Below are 14611 nucleotides of genomic sequence, written 5' to 3'. Positions count from 1 at the left end.
ACCCAATTTAAGAGTTCCAAACAAGGAGAAGCAGGCCCTGGAGTTCCTCCCATGTAAGCCAAAGGAGACAGCATCAGCCCTTGCTCCTGTGCAGGGTCTCACCCATCACAGCCAGATGCAAGACGCTGCTTTAGCCACGCAAAGAGACCCAGAGAGCAACTGGAGCCAAGAGCCCCCTCCAAAACCTCCTGGGGACAGATGAGACCCAGGGAAAGGGAGATGGTGCCTTCCAGACGGGGGAGTTTCCTCCCTGCCCTTCCAGCATGGGAATGCTGATGCCAAGCGTGGAAAGAGGAGTGGAGAGCTGGTACCATCTGAAAAAGGAGACTGCTGGCTTTTATTAACCAGTGAAGTGGGCCCAGACACTCACATAAGGGAGGAAAAGCAAAGCAGGGAGCAGCCCCAGACCCAGAGTTGGGGTGTGCATGGCCCAGAGTGCTCCTGAGCTGTCTCCATGTGGAAAAGGACACCCATCCGGGGAAGAGGGCACAGAGAAAGTACCCAGAGCTGGGTGGCACCAGGAGGTGAGCACAGGCCCGGAGCAGGGACACTGCCCCCCTTAGTTGCAGTTCTTGGGCAGGCGATAGACACCTCCGGAGTAGATGAGCTGCTGGTCCCGGACCTTCTTCTGGAGGAAACCCTGGAGCTCTTGGATATCGATTTCTGTCACCACGGGGCCTGTCATCACAAACATCTTCAGCATGCTGTGAATCCTCTCCAAGGACAGGCTCTCCAGGTTGGTCAGCATGGCCTGGATGTACGTCCAGAACAGCTGCAGGGGACACACAGCAACAGTAAATCACACGGTCGTCTGTACCAGGAGGAAAGGGGTGCTTTAGCATCCTGTATCCCAAACGCAGAGCAGGGCTGGAGCTGACAGCAAGTTCTGCTCTCAGCCATGAGCGTTTGGTCTTCAAACAGAACCGCATCAGGTGCTGGGACACACAGCAGGGCACTTTTCTGGAGGGAAGGCTGCAAACCAGCACATGCACCAACGAGCGTTAAGAGATACCCACTTCAAACACCCTCCAAAAACCTGGACTTGCCATGGAAACTGCAAATCCAAAATGCATCACCTTAATCAGATTCCCCAGTCCCAAAAGCAGGGGATGTTTGCATCATCCTGCTGCCTTTGCAGGCAGCCAAGACACACGGACAGTACCTGCAGCTCTTCCTCTTTCTGGTCAGCCTGCGAGGCCATGGCAGAGTCCCCCTCCTCGTCACTGTCTATCAGAACAACCTTCTCCACCTGGTCCTTCTGCTCCTCCTCAATCACAGTGAAGGTGCCCTGGGGCTCCTCTCGCAGGACACCCTGTTGCAGCCACAGCGTCATCTTGCGCTTCAGCGACGTCACGGGCACCTTGAGCACCTCACTCAGCTCCGTCAGTGTCCATGTACCTGCAGAGAGCACGGGTATCAGAGAAGAGAACAGGACATCTGCCCACCCCCAGCGTGCCAGGGCTTGGTAAGAGGATGGGGAAGGCTGGGGAGCCGCTGTCAGGAGCGAGCAGTGACTGCCTGAACACAGAGCGCTGAGCTGGGGCCCTGCTGGGTGCTGTCTCCTAGGAGAGCCGGAGACCTGGCTGAGCGCTGCGGTAGATGCAAGTCCATGAACCAGGCCTTGGTCCTGCTCTCAGAGCCTTCAGCTACCCCAGGACCACGGCCTTCCCCTCCACCCCTGGGAAGCTGACAGACACTGGGGTAACACCGAGCCGCTGCCACTCACTCTTGGTCTGGAAGTGCAGAATGATGGCAGCGTGCACAGGAGACACGGACAGCGAGAGGGTGCGATCCGCCAGCTCCACGTCCAAGCTCACCAGGCCCAGGTGGTACTTCCAGTTCAGGGTCCTCATGGCCTGGAAAAGGGGAAGCAGCCGCTCACAGCAGATCTTCCAGCAGGAACCACTCAGTGCTGCGTTACTGCAAATGCCCCTCTGCACGTCACACACCTCTGCCAGGTACCAAAGCTGCTCCCCTCATGAGTCGCCCAGCACTGCCACCATCCCTCATGGGGAACATCCTCCTCAGCACCAGTTGTGGTTCAGCCCTTACCCAAGACCAGTGCCCCTCTCCTGCATAAACACCGGTTACTCAGCTCCCCGGTAGGGTAATGTGGAGGTTGAGGAAACACTGGAAGACCAATTGGGTTGCTCAGGACAAACTCCTACTGGAAAAGAAATATGCATCTGGGGCAGGATTTCCTCAGAAGAGAAGTAGTCTCTTCTGATACTGATGTGAGAAGAGCACTGCTTGCTTTAAGGCTGAGGATGCTCAAGGAGGCTGCTCCCTCCTTCATAGAGTCATAGATTAGTTTGGGCTGGAAGGGAGCTCAAAGCTCATCCAGTCCCAACCCCTGCCATGGGCAGGGACACCTTCCACTAGAGCAGCTTGCTCCAAGCCTCTGTGTCCAACCTGGCCTTGAACACTGCCAGGGATGGGGCAGCCACATTCATACCCTCCTAACTAATTTTTCTGCAGGCACAGGCATCAGCTGGCTTCCCCATCTGCCATGGGAGAAGAGACAGGACCTAGAGCTGGGAGCTTCCCAGCCTCATGGCACATATCACCTCGTGTATAGTAACAAGAAAGGATACAGAAAACCAAGCTGGAAGTGATCAGAGCACAAGTGGACAGTTAAAGAGGAACATCTGCATAAAGCACCAAACTGTTCAGGTTGGCTGCAAAGAACCACCTGCATGTGCACACAGACACGGTACCAGCCTAACTGCTAAATCTGAACCCTCCATGCTCCAGATGTGTGTTCTGCGCTCCAGATGTGTGTTCTGCGCTCCAGACAAAGCCAAGAGCACAACTCTGGAAATGACCTACATCTCTCTTTGATATCCAGACAGATGCTCCTGCTCCCAACCCACTCTATGTGCAATGCAAGACGCATCTCAGCCTTCTCTATTTAACCACCGTGGTCAAGCACCCAGAGAACACAAAAGAATATTGCACAGTTGCTTATATTTCCTCTGTGTGTCTCCATTGCACGCTGTTTATAAAGACATGGATCCTATGTCTGAGCCACTGTCAAAAAAACTTGCACCTGAATTGTCTTAACGTGTTCAGGAACCCTCCAGAAATGGATGAAACAAGCCAGGAGAAACCACAGGCACAAGAGGCAGCAGCACTCACCTAACTCCAGACTAAGGGACTCTTCAAATGAGAGCATGTTAAGTTTCTTTTCGAGAGGATAAACAGGGGAGGAGAGTGCCAGAGTAGTGAAGAACAGAGGCCCAACAGGGACAGGAGGTTGCTTCTACTGCTACAGGATGGCCAACAAGCTTAAGAACTTCCAGCTCAGAACCCATTTAACCAACAAACACAGTCACGTTGTAGAAAACCACCAAACTGCAGTCACCACAATGACCAGGCACCCCCAGAGATCAACCCTTCCTTTGGCTCAGCTAAGCTAGTGCAGCCTCCAACACTGATTCAAAGCTGAAGAACTTTGGGGCTCCACTGTAACAGTGTGGGTTTACCAGCAGCTAAAGCCGAAGGGATGTTAAAGGGGACTTCTCAAGGCCCATGCTATCTAACAAAGTCTGCCTCACCTTTAATTTCTCATACTTCTTGGAATAGGCTTCCATGGCTTCCTTGACCTGCTCTGGAAGCTCCAGCTTCTCCTCTTTCAGTGGTGGCCAGAACTCACTGGACAGGATAACAGCCACGAGGCTGAAGGGTGGCCTCTCCTCCTCTGGAAGCTTCTCTTCTTCATCACGGATGTTGGCGTTAATGCGTCGGGAGTCTGCCATATCCTGGAAAAGGCAGAGGAAGCTCAGGCAGCCCCTTCTCCCCAAGTCAGTGTTAACCAACAGCAAACCTCACCAAGGTGACCAGCCTTGTCTCCAAATGATGATGGGGACATTAGAAAGGGTTGAGGGAGGGCCTGCAGCTCAACACTGGCCTGCACTGGAGTCCCTCAGACCTGTGTATTTCTCACAGTGCTCCAAGTGAATTAAACTCCAGAGTCCCAACCTTAGAGGAGCTGGAAGAGCTCACCTCTTAAATGCCAGGATACTGTACTGCAGGAAGGGCAGGAGAGACAACAGCACCAGAGCAACCATCCCCCAGGGTCAATAACACAACCCACAGGGCTTAAAAACCAGACTTGATTTGAATGCACTTCTGCCTGTCATGAAGCAGTGCCCTCACTGGGATTTTGGGAACCCAACTTTCCTAAAAGACCCTTTTTTGGGGTCCTTCTCTTCCCCAACAAGCTCAAAACGCCAGGATTTGAATTTCATTGATAAAAATTACTTTTAACATGACTTCACAATAGTGCATCTGAGCTTCCCCAAACCGCAGCTTCAGCAGCTCCACGTTGCGGATCTCCCTGGTAAGAGAAAGAGCAGATCAGACCCAGGTCCCTCAGCCAACGAGCCTGGCTTGGCCTCCACCCCTTCAACACAGCCCAGAGAGGCAGACCCTGGCACAGGGTGCTCCTCCTAGGACCCTGCAAAGCTCTTTATCTGAGAGGATGCCTCCCAGCATCTAAGTGAGGAGCAACCTCTGGGGAGCAGCAGCTTTTCGAAGACCTTCCCATCCCTTTCATTCAGATGAGCATCATGTGGAGCCAATCCCCTCAACACCACAGAGCAACCTCAGCGTTTGGTGAGCCACTTGCCCGAGTTTGCCCATCCCAGATATGGTTTGCAGTAGAAGCACTTCACAGACAGGAAAACCACTGAGCTGTTGAATCAAGAGACACAGCTGTGTTGCACCTGAGGTTTCCTGTTGCTTCATCTCTTTTGCTTGCTTGGACACTTTCTGCTGACCCTCAGCAGCCTGTGCAGGTTGTGAGGGCCACCAGAACATGTGAGATAGAGCTAAGAGGGTGTTGGTACCTCCAGTTTCCTACGTGCTGCCCTACTTGTGCAAGCCAAGGGCAGGACTGAGGAGGAAGCAGTCCGAGAAGAAGTGAGCACATGAAATTCCAGATGCAAACCCAAAGCTACAGAGAAAATGGCCAAAGACATTCCCGGTGTTCACAGGGGAGTCTGTAGCACACCTTTATCAGGTGATTTCACCATGGAATGCCCTGGGCTTGGGCACTTGAACCTCACCTCTCAGCACTGTAGTTGAACTGATGCAGCAGCCGGTCGGCCAGGAGCGTGCGGTACTCATTGATGAACAGGTCTTTGCTGCCGTAGATGCTCACCAGGAGGCTGATGATGTCTGAGGAACGACGCTTGGAACTTGATTTTCCTGGTGAAATCCAGCACAGTGTCACATCAATAGAGACTTGCCCCAGCTCAGCTAGAGAGCAGAAGCAAACGAGCTGCTCAAGTCTGCAGCGAACCTACTACAACTTCTGGTCTTGGCATCTAACCTGGATCTGCATCAACTGGGTCAGGAACCCAGTCCCCTGGTTCTGCAATGTCATCATCACTCTCCTGGCCATTCTCCAGGGTCACTGGGTCAGCTTTTGAGAGCTCGTTTGCAAGATCACCAGAGCCCTCAGCATCCCCTGTGAGCCCAGCCACGATCTGCCGCACCGTGTCCTCCCGCGTCCTGCCAACAGCAACAAAACAGAGCAAGGGAAGGGAAGAGGAGGAAAAGGGGATGCCTAAGGCTGCCCCACAAGCCTCTTACCTCAGATACTTCCTGATGGGCTCACAGGCGACCTCCAGGATAACCATGGAGGGGTCAAGCTCCCGCAAGGCCTTGATGGCTGAGATATACAGAGTGATGATGTCGGATGTGTTGACTCCTACAGGAATGGGGCAGAGGGAGTCAGAGTCCCAGAGCACAGACTAATGGCTTGGATGCAAGAAGCCTGGATGCTGCAAGCCCTTGGTTTGATCTATGGAGTCGGAGGCAAAGGGCTTGCTGCCCTACTGCCTCAGCCAGAGGGAGAGATTGGATCCATGTGTCTGAGAAAGCAGTTCCAACTGTGAGCACAGGCTCAGAGCGCACCAAAAACCAGCTGAGCCCTGACTGTGCATGAAGAGATCCAACCACACACAGCAAAGAAGCCTGTTTCCACCTGGACCAAAGCTAAACTTCCAGTGCAGCTCCTCACCATACTGTGAAAATGAGGCAAAAATGGGCTGGCTATAACCATCTACTGCTGTCCATGCTCAGCTGAACACAGAGAGCATGCGACGTGCCCAGCCTCCTCAAACACAAGATCAGACGATGGCTCCCAGCAGACCCCCACTCATGCCCAGGTTCCTTACAACACAATGTGTGTTACGACACACATGGGGATGCAAAACCCACCTGGATGCAGAAGCCGCATTTCCAGAGCACTTTTCAGGGAGCTGAGCAGCTGCTGCCTCTGATTAGTCCTTTCCAGGCAGAACTTGAGGTCCTCCACTGCGGGCTTCGACTCTGGGAAATCTACAAACCAAGCAGTGCCTATGAACAGTGGCCATGCTCCTCTGGAAGGCTGGAGGAGGCAGCGTGGCACATCAGGGGACAGATCTATCATTCATCCCATCCAAGTCCAAGAGTGAATGAACACTGAGTGGGTCTCACCTACCTCGAATGATGCTGAAGAGCTCTTCAATGCGCATGCTGGCGTAGATGCGGTAGAAGAACCTCTGGACGTGGCACCGCCAGCGCTTCAGGGTGCTGCTGGCTTCTGAAGAGGAGTGAGCAGAGGGACCATCTTGCAGGAAAACCCTGCTGAGCCAGCCAATTACCTTCTCAATCCACTGCACAAGGACAGGGAGAGCACAGAGGCGGTGAACACCACAGCTGGATGCACAGCTGGATCCCACACTTAACCCTTCATCCCACACCTACCACAGCAAGCAGAAATGGGCTGCTAGAAAAAGACAGCACCACCTCCAGCCACTCTCCAAATGCACCCTGCCTGGGTTACAGCTGAGGATCATAGAATGGTTTGGGTTGGAAGGGACCTTAAAGCCCATCCAGCTCCAACCCCTGCCATGGGCAGGGACACCTTCCACTAGAGCAGCTTGCTCCAAGCCCCATCCAACCTGGCCTTGACTGTGAACTTTAACTAAAGATACAGGATATACACTATGCAGATGTGTCTGAGAAGATAAGGGGTGACTGGGGACTGTGCATGGGTGCTGGGCTCCAGAAAGGAGCACCATCCTCAACCTAAAATCTCTACAATTCCTGAAATCAATGAAGAGCAAGCAAGCCACGCCAGGGGCTCAGACAACCACCCAAACTCAGGCACTTGAAACCAAGACCTCAAATACCGGCCTACTCACTGAATGACAAAATGAAAAACTGAAAAGGGAGCACCAGAAGGTTCAGGTTTTGATATATTTGAGTTTTCTTACAGAGAAATGTGTAATTGGCAAATTGCAATGTGTGGATGTTCAAGAGAAGTGTTCAGGGGGGCGTTCATTCCCCCTTTAAGGTGACAAATTGTGGCACTTCTTACGATAGTACCTGAGGATTAATAGTTACTGGATATTGAATGGGTTTTGTTAGATTTCCACAGCCTGCAACACAAATGCTGTCAAGGTCTGGCTCTGGTCAGTTTTAATCACCTACTCACCTGAGGAAACAATGAAATGCACAAGTTCTGCCAATGCCAGGGCAGGATGAAAGCAGGGACTACAGAAGACCTGGGCACTGAGCTGGGCAAAAGTGAGGCAGAGGATAAGGAATGTTCCTAAAGGCTGAAGGGAAGGGCTGTAACTGATGCCACACAACTCAGTTTTAAGGAATATAATTATTATCAAACCAACCCACTTGTCCCCATGAGTTTATCTCTGAGTGCTCCAGTTATAACCCAGTTATGAGCTGACACCGAGAGCTGTTGCTGCTGTGTCTGACACAGGTTTGCTCTCAGCGCCTGGACTTTCGGCAGGCTGCCTCTCAGACTCTTTTTTCTCCTGTTTTACCTTTCTGTTGCCAGGCTTCTTTTCTTCCTTAAAATCATCTCTTCCTAACTCTGACACGCTCCAACACTTGGGGCCAAACACACCGGCCCTTCTGAGGAGGTGGGAACAAAGGGACCTTGCAAGGTCTGGCAAGTGGAATGCAGCTGCCTTTTCTCATAAACAAGCTCCAGGTCAAACAAAAGCTTTTCACACCAGCTCCAATAAAGGAAGTGTTGCAGGGCAACTAAAGGGAAGTAAACATAAAGTGACTGCTGATGCTTGCAGGCAACAAAAGAGGCTGGCATGGGAAACAGCAAGGAGACCAGGAAAGCAGACAGCGGTCGGATTTGCACAGCAAACTGACTTCATGGGTTGCTCTTTGACACAGGCAAAGGAACAAGGAGCACAGGGCTAGCCTGCAGAGCCATGGCTGTATCCTGGAAAAGCCATAACCTGGAGAAGGGTCTGACTTTAAGGCCACACTGGGTAAAGAGCCCAACACAAACTTGGTTCGAGGCAGCAGCAAAACGACTGGGCTGTTGCAAGAAGGAATTTAGTTCTGTGCAGTCCAATGGTGAGATCTATCACAGAGTCCCAGCCTGGTTTGTGTTGGAAGGGACCTTAAAGCTCCTCCAGCTCCAACCCCTGCCACAGGCAGGGACCCCTTCCACTAGAGCAGCTTGCTCCAAGCCCCTGTGTCCAACCTGGCCTTGAACACTGCCAGGGATGGGGCAGCCACAGCTTCTCTGGGCACCCTGTGCCAGCGCCTCAGCACCCTCACAGGGAAGAGCTTCTGCCTTAGATCTAACCTGAACTTTCCCCTGTTTCAGTTTGAACCCATCACCCCTTGTCCTATCACTGCAGTCCCTAATGAAGAGCCCCTCTCCAGCATCCTTGTAGCCCCCTCAAACACTGGAAGCTGCTCTGAGGTCTCCACGCAGCTTCTCTTCTCCAGGCTGAACAGCCCCAATGTCCTCAGTTTGCCTTTGTATGGGAGGTGCTCAGCACCCATCCTTGCTTCCTGTTTTAATGGGGTGCTGAAAAATGGGAAAGATGCCAGAAAACAGCCACACAAATGATGATGGCCCTGCTGATGCAGAGGGAGCGTCCTCTGCAGGCGAGGCACACTACATGTTCTTGTTGATAAAACAGAACCACAGCAACTCCCTCATTACTAGGGACATCAGCAGGTGAAATACAAAGGTCCACTGCACACAGGGCAGAGCAAACCTCCCCCTCAAACATAAATCAAACCAGGGAGCTTTAACCACGTCTCTGCTGGGGCGGTGGAGTCACAGCCCTGGACCAGAGGTTTTCAGGTTGAATTTGCTCTAGCCTGAGCTGCACCAGGAGCAGCTGCACATCTCCACAGGCAGGGCCCCCGCTGCCCTCCTTACCTCCTGGAACTCGTTGAGGAAGGAGTGTTCGTATTCCCCCCTGCACCGCTGCTCCATCCTCTCCTCTATCATCCTGTGCAGGATGGTGGTGACGGCGTCGGCGCTCACTCTCTCCAGCAGGTTCAGCCGGCGGCTGCAGAGACCAACAGCGACTGAGCTCAGAGCGAGGGAAGCAAAGGTACGAGCAAACAGAGACACTCTGACTTCCTGAAGGCACCTTCCTCCCTGCTGCTCCACTGCTGCAGGCCCAGGCCTTAGTTCAAATGCTCCGACAGCCCACATAGAGGCACAGGTATATAACACATGACACCACCAACACCCCATCCTCCTTAGAAACATTATTTTCTGGCCATCAAAAGCTGTCTCATTTAGAAGGCTTTGCTTCCTTGCAGACAGAAGGCCTCAGAGCAAGAAGATACTCTCATATACAAGGAGAGGAACCTTCTACCTGAAGATCTGCTCTACTTCAACCATCAGTTGGCAACCAGCCACAGAACTCGTGTCAAGTTCCCTACCCAGTACCACAAACCAGCCTGACTTCCCACCTAACTCCTGTATTCAGACATCAAGACCTGCTGCTGCTCCCCACCCAGACCATCTGCTTGCTCCGAGGGACAGCCACCACCACCCCACAACGTACGTACAGGATATCATTGAGCTGCTGAAACTGCTCCATGGCTTTGGGGCACCAGCACTGCTCTCTCCTGCTGCTGCAGCCCGCACACAGCGCGCTCTCTCCTCCGCCCTCCTCCGTATCACTCTCCTGCTCGGTCTCACTCATGCTGCTCTCACACTCATTGCTTCCATCTTCTCCTTTCTTCCACTGCCGCATGTATATCCTGAACGTACGGCTGTAGAACTGCTGGATCATCTCCTGGAAGGATTTGGTAGTGGAGAAGAAAAGGATAGCTTTGAACATGGTGTAGACCTTCTCTTGCAGCATCTGAGCGCCTGTCCCCAGGAGCAGGCCTGCCTTGGTCCATCTCTCCAGGAGTTCCAGGCTGTTCAGGTAGGGGTCCAGGCGGCACTTGAGGAGACAGAACGCATCCAGGAGGAGTGAGGAGCACTGGGGCTCCTCGGCCGTGTTTTCATACTGGCTGATGCAGTTCCAGAACTCAGGAGCTATATTTGCCTGGAGGTCCGTCTGCAGCACCTCGATGAACCACTCCTCCACGACCGAGTGCAGGTCATAACACCGCAGCACGTCCAGGGCTGCCCGCAGGTCGGCATCCTTCAGCGGCCCCACAGCACTGGACCTCGGTGCGGCCTGGAAAGAGGAGGGGATAACAAGTCAAGTCACAGACTTCTCTAGGAGGATGTGGCGGAAGAGACCCTCCGCATAAAGCGCAGGGACCAAATGCACATGGGCTCTGCTGCCAAACAGCATCAAGCGGATGCTGTTCATCCATGGAGACCTGATGGGGATCCAGCTCCAACCCCTGCCACAGGCAGGGACACCTTCCACTAGAGCAGCTTGCTCCAAGCCCCTGCGTCCAACCTGGCCTTGAACACTGCCAGGGATGGGGCAGCCTTGTCCACTGCCGCCCCCGCCGGCGGCTCCCGCAGCACACGTGCCGGTGGGGGAGCCACGGCTCAGCCTCGGGGCCTCAGAACCCAAACCCTCCCCGCGGAGCCGCAGCACGGAGCCGTGCAGGGCAGGGCTGGACCCGCGGCCCTCCCCTGGCAGCCCCGCGCACACACACAGCCGCCGCACCCCGCTCCCCCCGGCCCTCGTTCCACGCCGCCGGTTCCATACGTCGTCCCCCCCCCTCCCCAACCCCGGCACCGAGAACAGGACCCGGACGTGGACGGGACCGGACCAGGATGGGGCCGCCCCGGGGCCCGCGGTGACGTCCGGACCCTCCGCGGCCCTGAGGCCCGTGAGGGGAGCGGGGACCAGGGCGTTTCCCCCCCCCCCGCCCGTCCCGGCCCCTCACCAGCCCCAGGGCCGCGGGCGGCACCAGCGCCGTGCTCAGCGCGTGCCAGGCGGCCGAGAGCCCGGCGCCCGCCGGCGGCTCCATGCGGGCCGCGCCGCAGGAAGGGGCGGAGCGCGGCGGGGCGTTGGGCAGGGCCGCGCCGCGGAGATGAGCGGGGCCGGGGCCGCGCTGCGCGGGTACGGAGCGGAGCTGCGGGACGGTGAGCGGGGCCGGCGGCTGCGGGGCCGGGGGCTGCGGGGGCCGGGGGCTGCGGGGCCCGGGCCGCGGCCGGCGCTGACGGTCGGTGCCGCGCAGGGCTGGCGGAGCTGCGCGCCCGGCGGGACGAGCTGAGCGGGCGGATCCGGGAGCGGGAGGCGGAGCGGAGCCGGCTGCAGCGCCGCATCTGGGCGCTCACCGAGCGGCTGGCGGGCACCAGCGAGAGCCTGGCCCGGGACCTGGCAGCCCGCGCGGAGCTGGACCGGACCATAGCCGAGACAGAGGTGGCCTGCGGCCAGGTACCCCCGAGCGGCACCCGCTGACCGCATCCCCGGCCCCGGACAGAGCTCCTTGCACACGCAGCACACCCATGGAGGAGGTCGGGGTTTGGTTTGGTTTGGTGCATTTGGGCCTGGATAAAGCACACTGATACAAGACATCGGTGGTCCTCACGTGTAGCCCAGTAAAGACCATGTCACGAAGCATCACCTGCGGGGAAATGGAGCAGCTCTGCTCTGGAGCCAGGCTGAGAGAGCTGGGCTGGGGCAGCCTGGAGAAGAGAAGGCTCCTGAAGGGGAGACCTGAGAGCAGCTCCAGTGCCTAAAGGGGCTGCAGGAAACCTGGAGAGGGGCTTGGGACAAGGGATGTAGGGACAGGCCAAGGGGAATGGCTTTAACCTGCCAGAGGGGAGACTGAGATGAGCTCTTAGGCAGAAGCTCTTCCCTGGGAGGGTGCTGAGGCGCTGGCACAGGGTGCCCAGAGAGAAAGGAGGAAACCAGAGCTGAGACATTGACTCAGAAGACCACACATTCACACAGGTAACAACACACTGCAGTGACAGAGCTTCTGACCGCTCTGCTTGCCCAGCTTGTAATGTCATTTATTCCATCTCTAAGGGAACGGTATCATTAAAAGAGCCGAGCTGCTGGCCCAGTACAGGGGTAGGAAGGGGACAAACCCCACAAGGGTGCTACCATTATTTTGCTTCCTCAACCCATTCACCTTTCCTATAGCAGTAAACTGCCAGGCAGGGAGTGCTTGATCCTGCGCGTAGGGTAACACCTGAACCAGGAGCTGTTTGGTTCAAAAGCACCGTTCCCCTGTCAGCTCCTGCTGAAATCCCCCTTTTCTCATTTGTTGAATGGGATCAAGCGCTCTCTGTCACATCCTCATCTCCCAAAGGCAGTACCTTCCCGTGACAGTCATTTCTCAGGGGAGGCCCGAGCTGTTTTCCCAGCCTGCTTCAGGACCTGATGGTTTGGGGTGACGGGGGGAACCCACATAAAAACTGGACAGCTTAAAACTCGTGTTGTGAAGCTACAGCGGCAAACAGCAGCTTCTAAAAGAAACCTTACCCCAGGTACAGGTCACAACAGCCCGCAAATGGACCCATGTTTACTGGAATTTGCCCGCCCCAGCCCCTACGAGGCACAGCACTCACTCCACCTTCATCCAGGGACAAGATGGCAACGTCCCAACACATCCTCTCAGTGTCTCATCCTGCAGGCACTGACCTTCAGCTCTCTGACCGCACAGTGATTTCCACAGGCTCATAGGAACGCAGATGATCTTTGGGACTGCACCCTCATATCACACTTCATTACAATTGTCCTCTGTGTTTAAAATGGTGACATGGACGGGCAGCAAGATCTAAACCTGTTGCAGCCTCACTTCCTCGAGGATAATGAGTGGGAGTGTTAGGTTACATACAATGTAAGCTAAAAATAGGAGAAAACGAATAAAGGGGAAGATTTAATCTGACTTAAGGCCATTGTGGACTTAGTCTTGAAGCAAGAAACCTAGAGTGCAGTTTTAACAGTGGAAGATGCCTGAAACCAGCTCAGCTGACCACTCTTTAATACTGCTCTGAAAAGGCCAGGTAGCAACAGCTCCCTTTGAAACAAACCAACCCCCCCAAACCCAACCCAAAGTTCACCCCACGTCCTGCTCCAGAAGTTCTCTGCCTCCTGCTCCAAGACATAAATGGGCCAAGGTGTTTTGTAGTCAGAGGTATTCCAGCAGGGAGACAGGATGATACATTACTGAGACGTAGACACTGTGAGGATCCCTCCTGCTGCAGGATCAGCTGAATTCCAGGGGAACTCCCAAACAGTTTATGTAAAAATAAGCTGTGTTTATTTCTTGCTTTCCCAGATCCTGGAGAGTTCTCAGGCATTGCTGGATACCCTGGAGGAAGGACCTGGGAATGCTGGTAAAGGCAGCGAGCAGCAAAGCACTTCAAAAGAAAAACAAGCACATGAACAAAAGCGTTCCTAAACTCGTTCTTCAGCCCGGACAGCCCTGCTGGTCTGGGACAGCTCCTGCTCTGGTGCAAGGGTGCCACGTGTAATAAAGGTCCTTGTCCTGACGACTTCCCTTTTGGATGCACTGTGGTGTTAGAGCTATGAAGTTAATCCTCAAGTGCTAGAGATCAGGGTGGGCATCTGCAACAAAATACCCTTTCTTTTGAGCACAGTAATGAAGCACAGCCCAGGAGGTGACCTGGCAGCTGCTGCCCTCCAGACAGCACTCACCTTGCTCTGCCAAAAGCAAGCAGAGTTCCTCTGGTAGTGACAGGGAAGTGCAGAGGCAGCACTCACCGAGGTGCAAATCACAGCTACAAGGTAGAGCCCCACATGCTCCTCTCAAGAAGCACACTGCACTCCCGTACTCCACTGAGCCTGTGCTAGCCAGAGGAGTTTCAGGCGCTGAGAACAGCACAGGGTGCCCAGAGAAGCTGTGGCTGCCCCGTCCCTGGCAGTGTTCAAGGCCAGGTTGGACACAGGGGCTTGGAGCAAGCTGCTCTAGTGGAAGGTGTCCCTGCCCGTGGCAGGGGTTGGAGATGGAGGAGCTTTAACCCAAACCAGGCTGAGATTTGCTGAAGTCAGTGGGATTAGCTGCAGGATATTGTTGGCTTTAGCATTCCCCATTGACCCAGAGCAGAACAGTCAGGACCAGTTCAGACACCTTGTCCCTAACTTTAATTGCTTTAGCCCCTGCAGTTGCAGATCTAGAAACAGAGCTGCCTTACACTGGCCTCAGCTTTTCTGCAGTGCAAGATGCTCACAGGGTCCTTTTCTCCTAGAGAAGCTGTGCATGAGCTTTTCTTCAGACATAGCCCCCATCTCCTTTGGCTGTGCGCACAGCTACTGACCATGGGCAGTGCTCAGTGTTTAACTGCATATCTGGTAACTTACTCATCCCTTAAGCCTCCAGTGGTCACTAGAGATCCTGGATTTCCTCATTCTACCCCAGTCTCAGAATC

At 54.6% G+C, this 14611-nt stretch overlaps 2 protein-coding genes across 2 annotated transcripts; one reads left to right on the top strand and one right to left on the bottom strand.

Moving 5' to 3' along the window:
• Positions 1-315: 315 nt before the first annotated feature.
• Positions 316-11279, bottom strand: ANAPC2 (anaphase promoting complex subunit 2). Its single transcript, XM_061479758.1, has 13 exons — positions 11152-11279; positions 9859-10481; positions 9215-9347; positions 6491-6665; positions 6229-6348; positions 5599-5716; positions 5336-5517; positions 5070-5211; positions 4264-4339; positions 3558-3761; positions 1727-1856; positions 1163-1398; positions 316-772 (listed from the first exon to the last, which is right to left on the bottom strand). Exons 1-13 carry the CDS (start codon positions 11233-11235, stop codon positions 560-562), a joined length of 2436 nt encoding a protein of 811 aa, XP_061335742.1. The 5' UTR covers positions 11236-11279; the 3' UTR covers positions 316-559.
• On the top strand, positions 11234-13725 carry LOC133283192 (microtubule nucleation factor SSNA1-like). The gene is given in 4 exon segments (XM_061479762.1): positions 11234-11281; positions 11284-11350; positions 11446-11645; positions 13501-13725. Coding segments are annotated over 4 exon segments (438 nt in total). The 3' UTR covers positions 13624-13725.
• The last annotated feature ends 886 nt before the right edge of the window (positions 13726-14611 follow it).

The sequence above is a fragment of the Pezoporus flaviventris genome, unplaced genomic scaffold (assembly GCF_033815535.1).
Source record: "Pezoporus flaviventris isolate CSIRO_AGI_PZ_B2104156 unplaced genomic scaffold, CSIRO_AGI_Pfla_v1 ptg000154l, whole genome shotgun sequence".
In the NCBI taxonomy this organism is placed as follows: domain Eukaryota; kingdom Metazoa; phylum Chordata; class Aves; order Psittaciformes; family Psittacidae; genus Pezoporus; species Pezoporus flaviventris.
The sequence above is the reverse complement of the archived record's forward strand: the minus strand, read 5'-3'. Positions and strand labels throughout refer to the sequence as shown.

What these genes read in the sequence shown, in the direction of transcription:
- ANAPC2 (XM_061479758.1), bottom strand. Translation starts at nt 11,235, where the DNA reads ATGGAGCCGCCGGCGGGCGCCGGGCTCTCGGCCGCCTGGCACGCGCTG. An exon ending in GCTCTTCAGCATCATTCGAG is followed by an intron (nt 6,349 to 6,490) that starts GTAGGTGAGACC and finishes CTTGGTTTGTAG; the next exon opens with ATTTCCCAGAGTCGAAGCCC. An exon ending in TTCAACTACAGTGCTGAGAG is followed by an intron (nt 4,340 to 5,069) that starts GTGAGGTTCAAG and finishes TTCTCTTACCAG; the next exon opens with GGAGATCCGCAACGTGGAGC.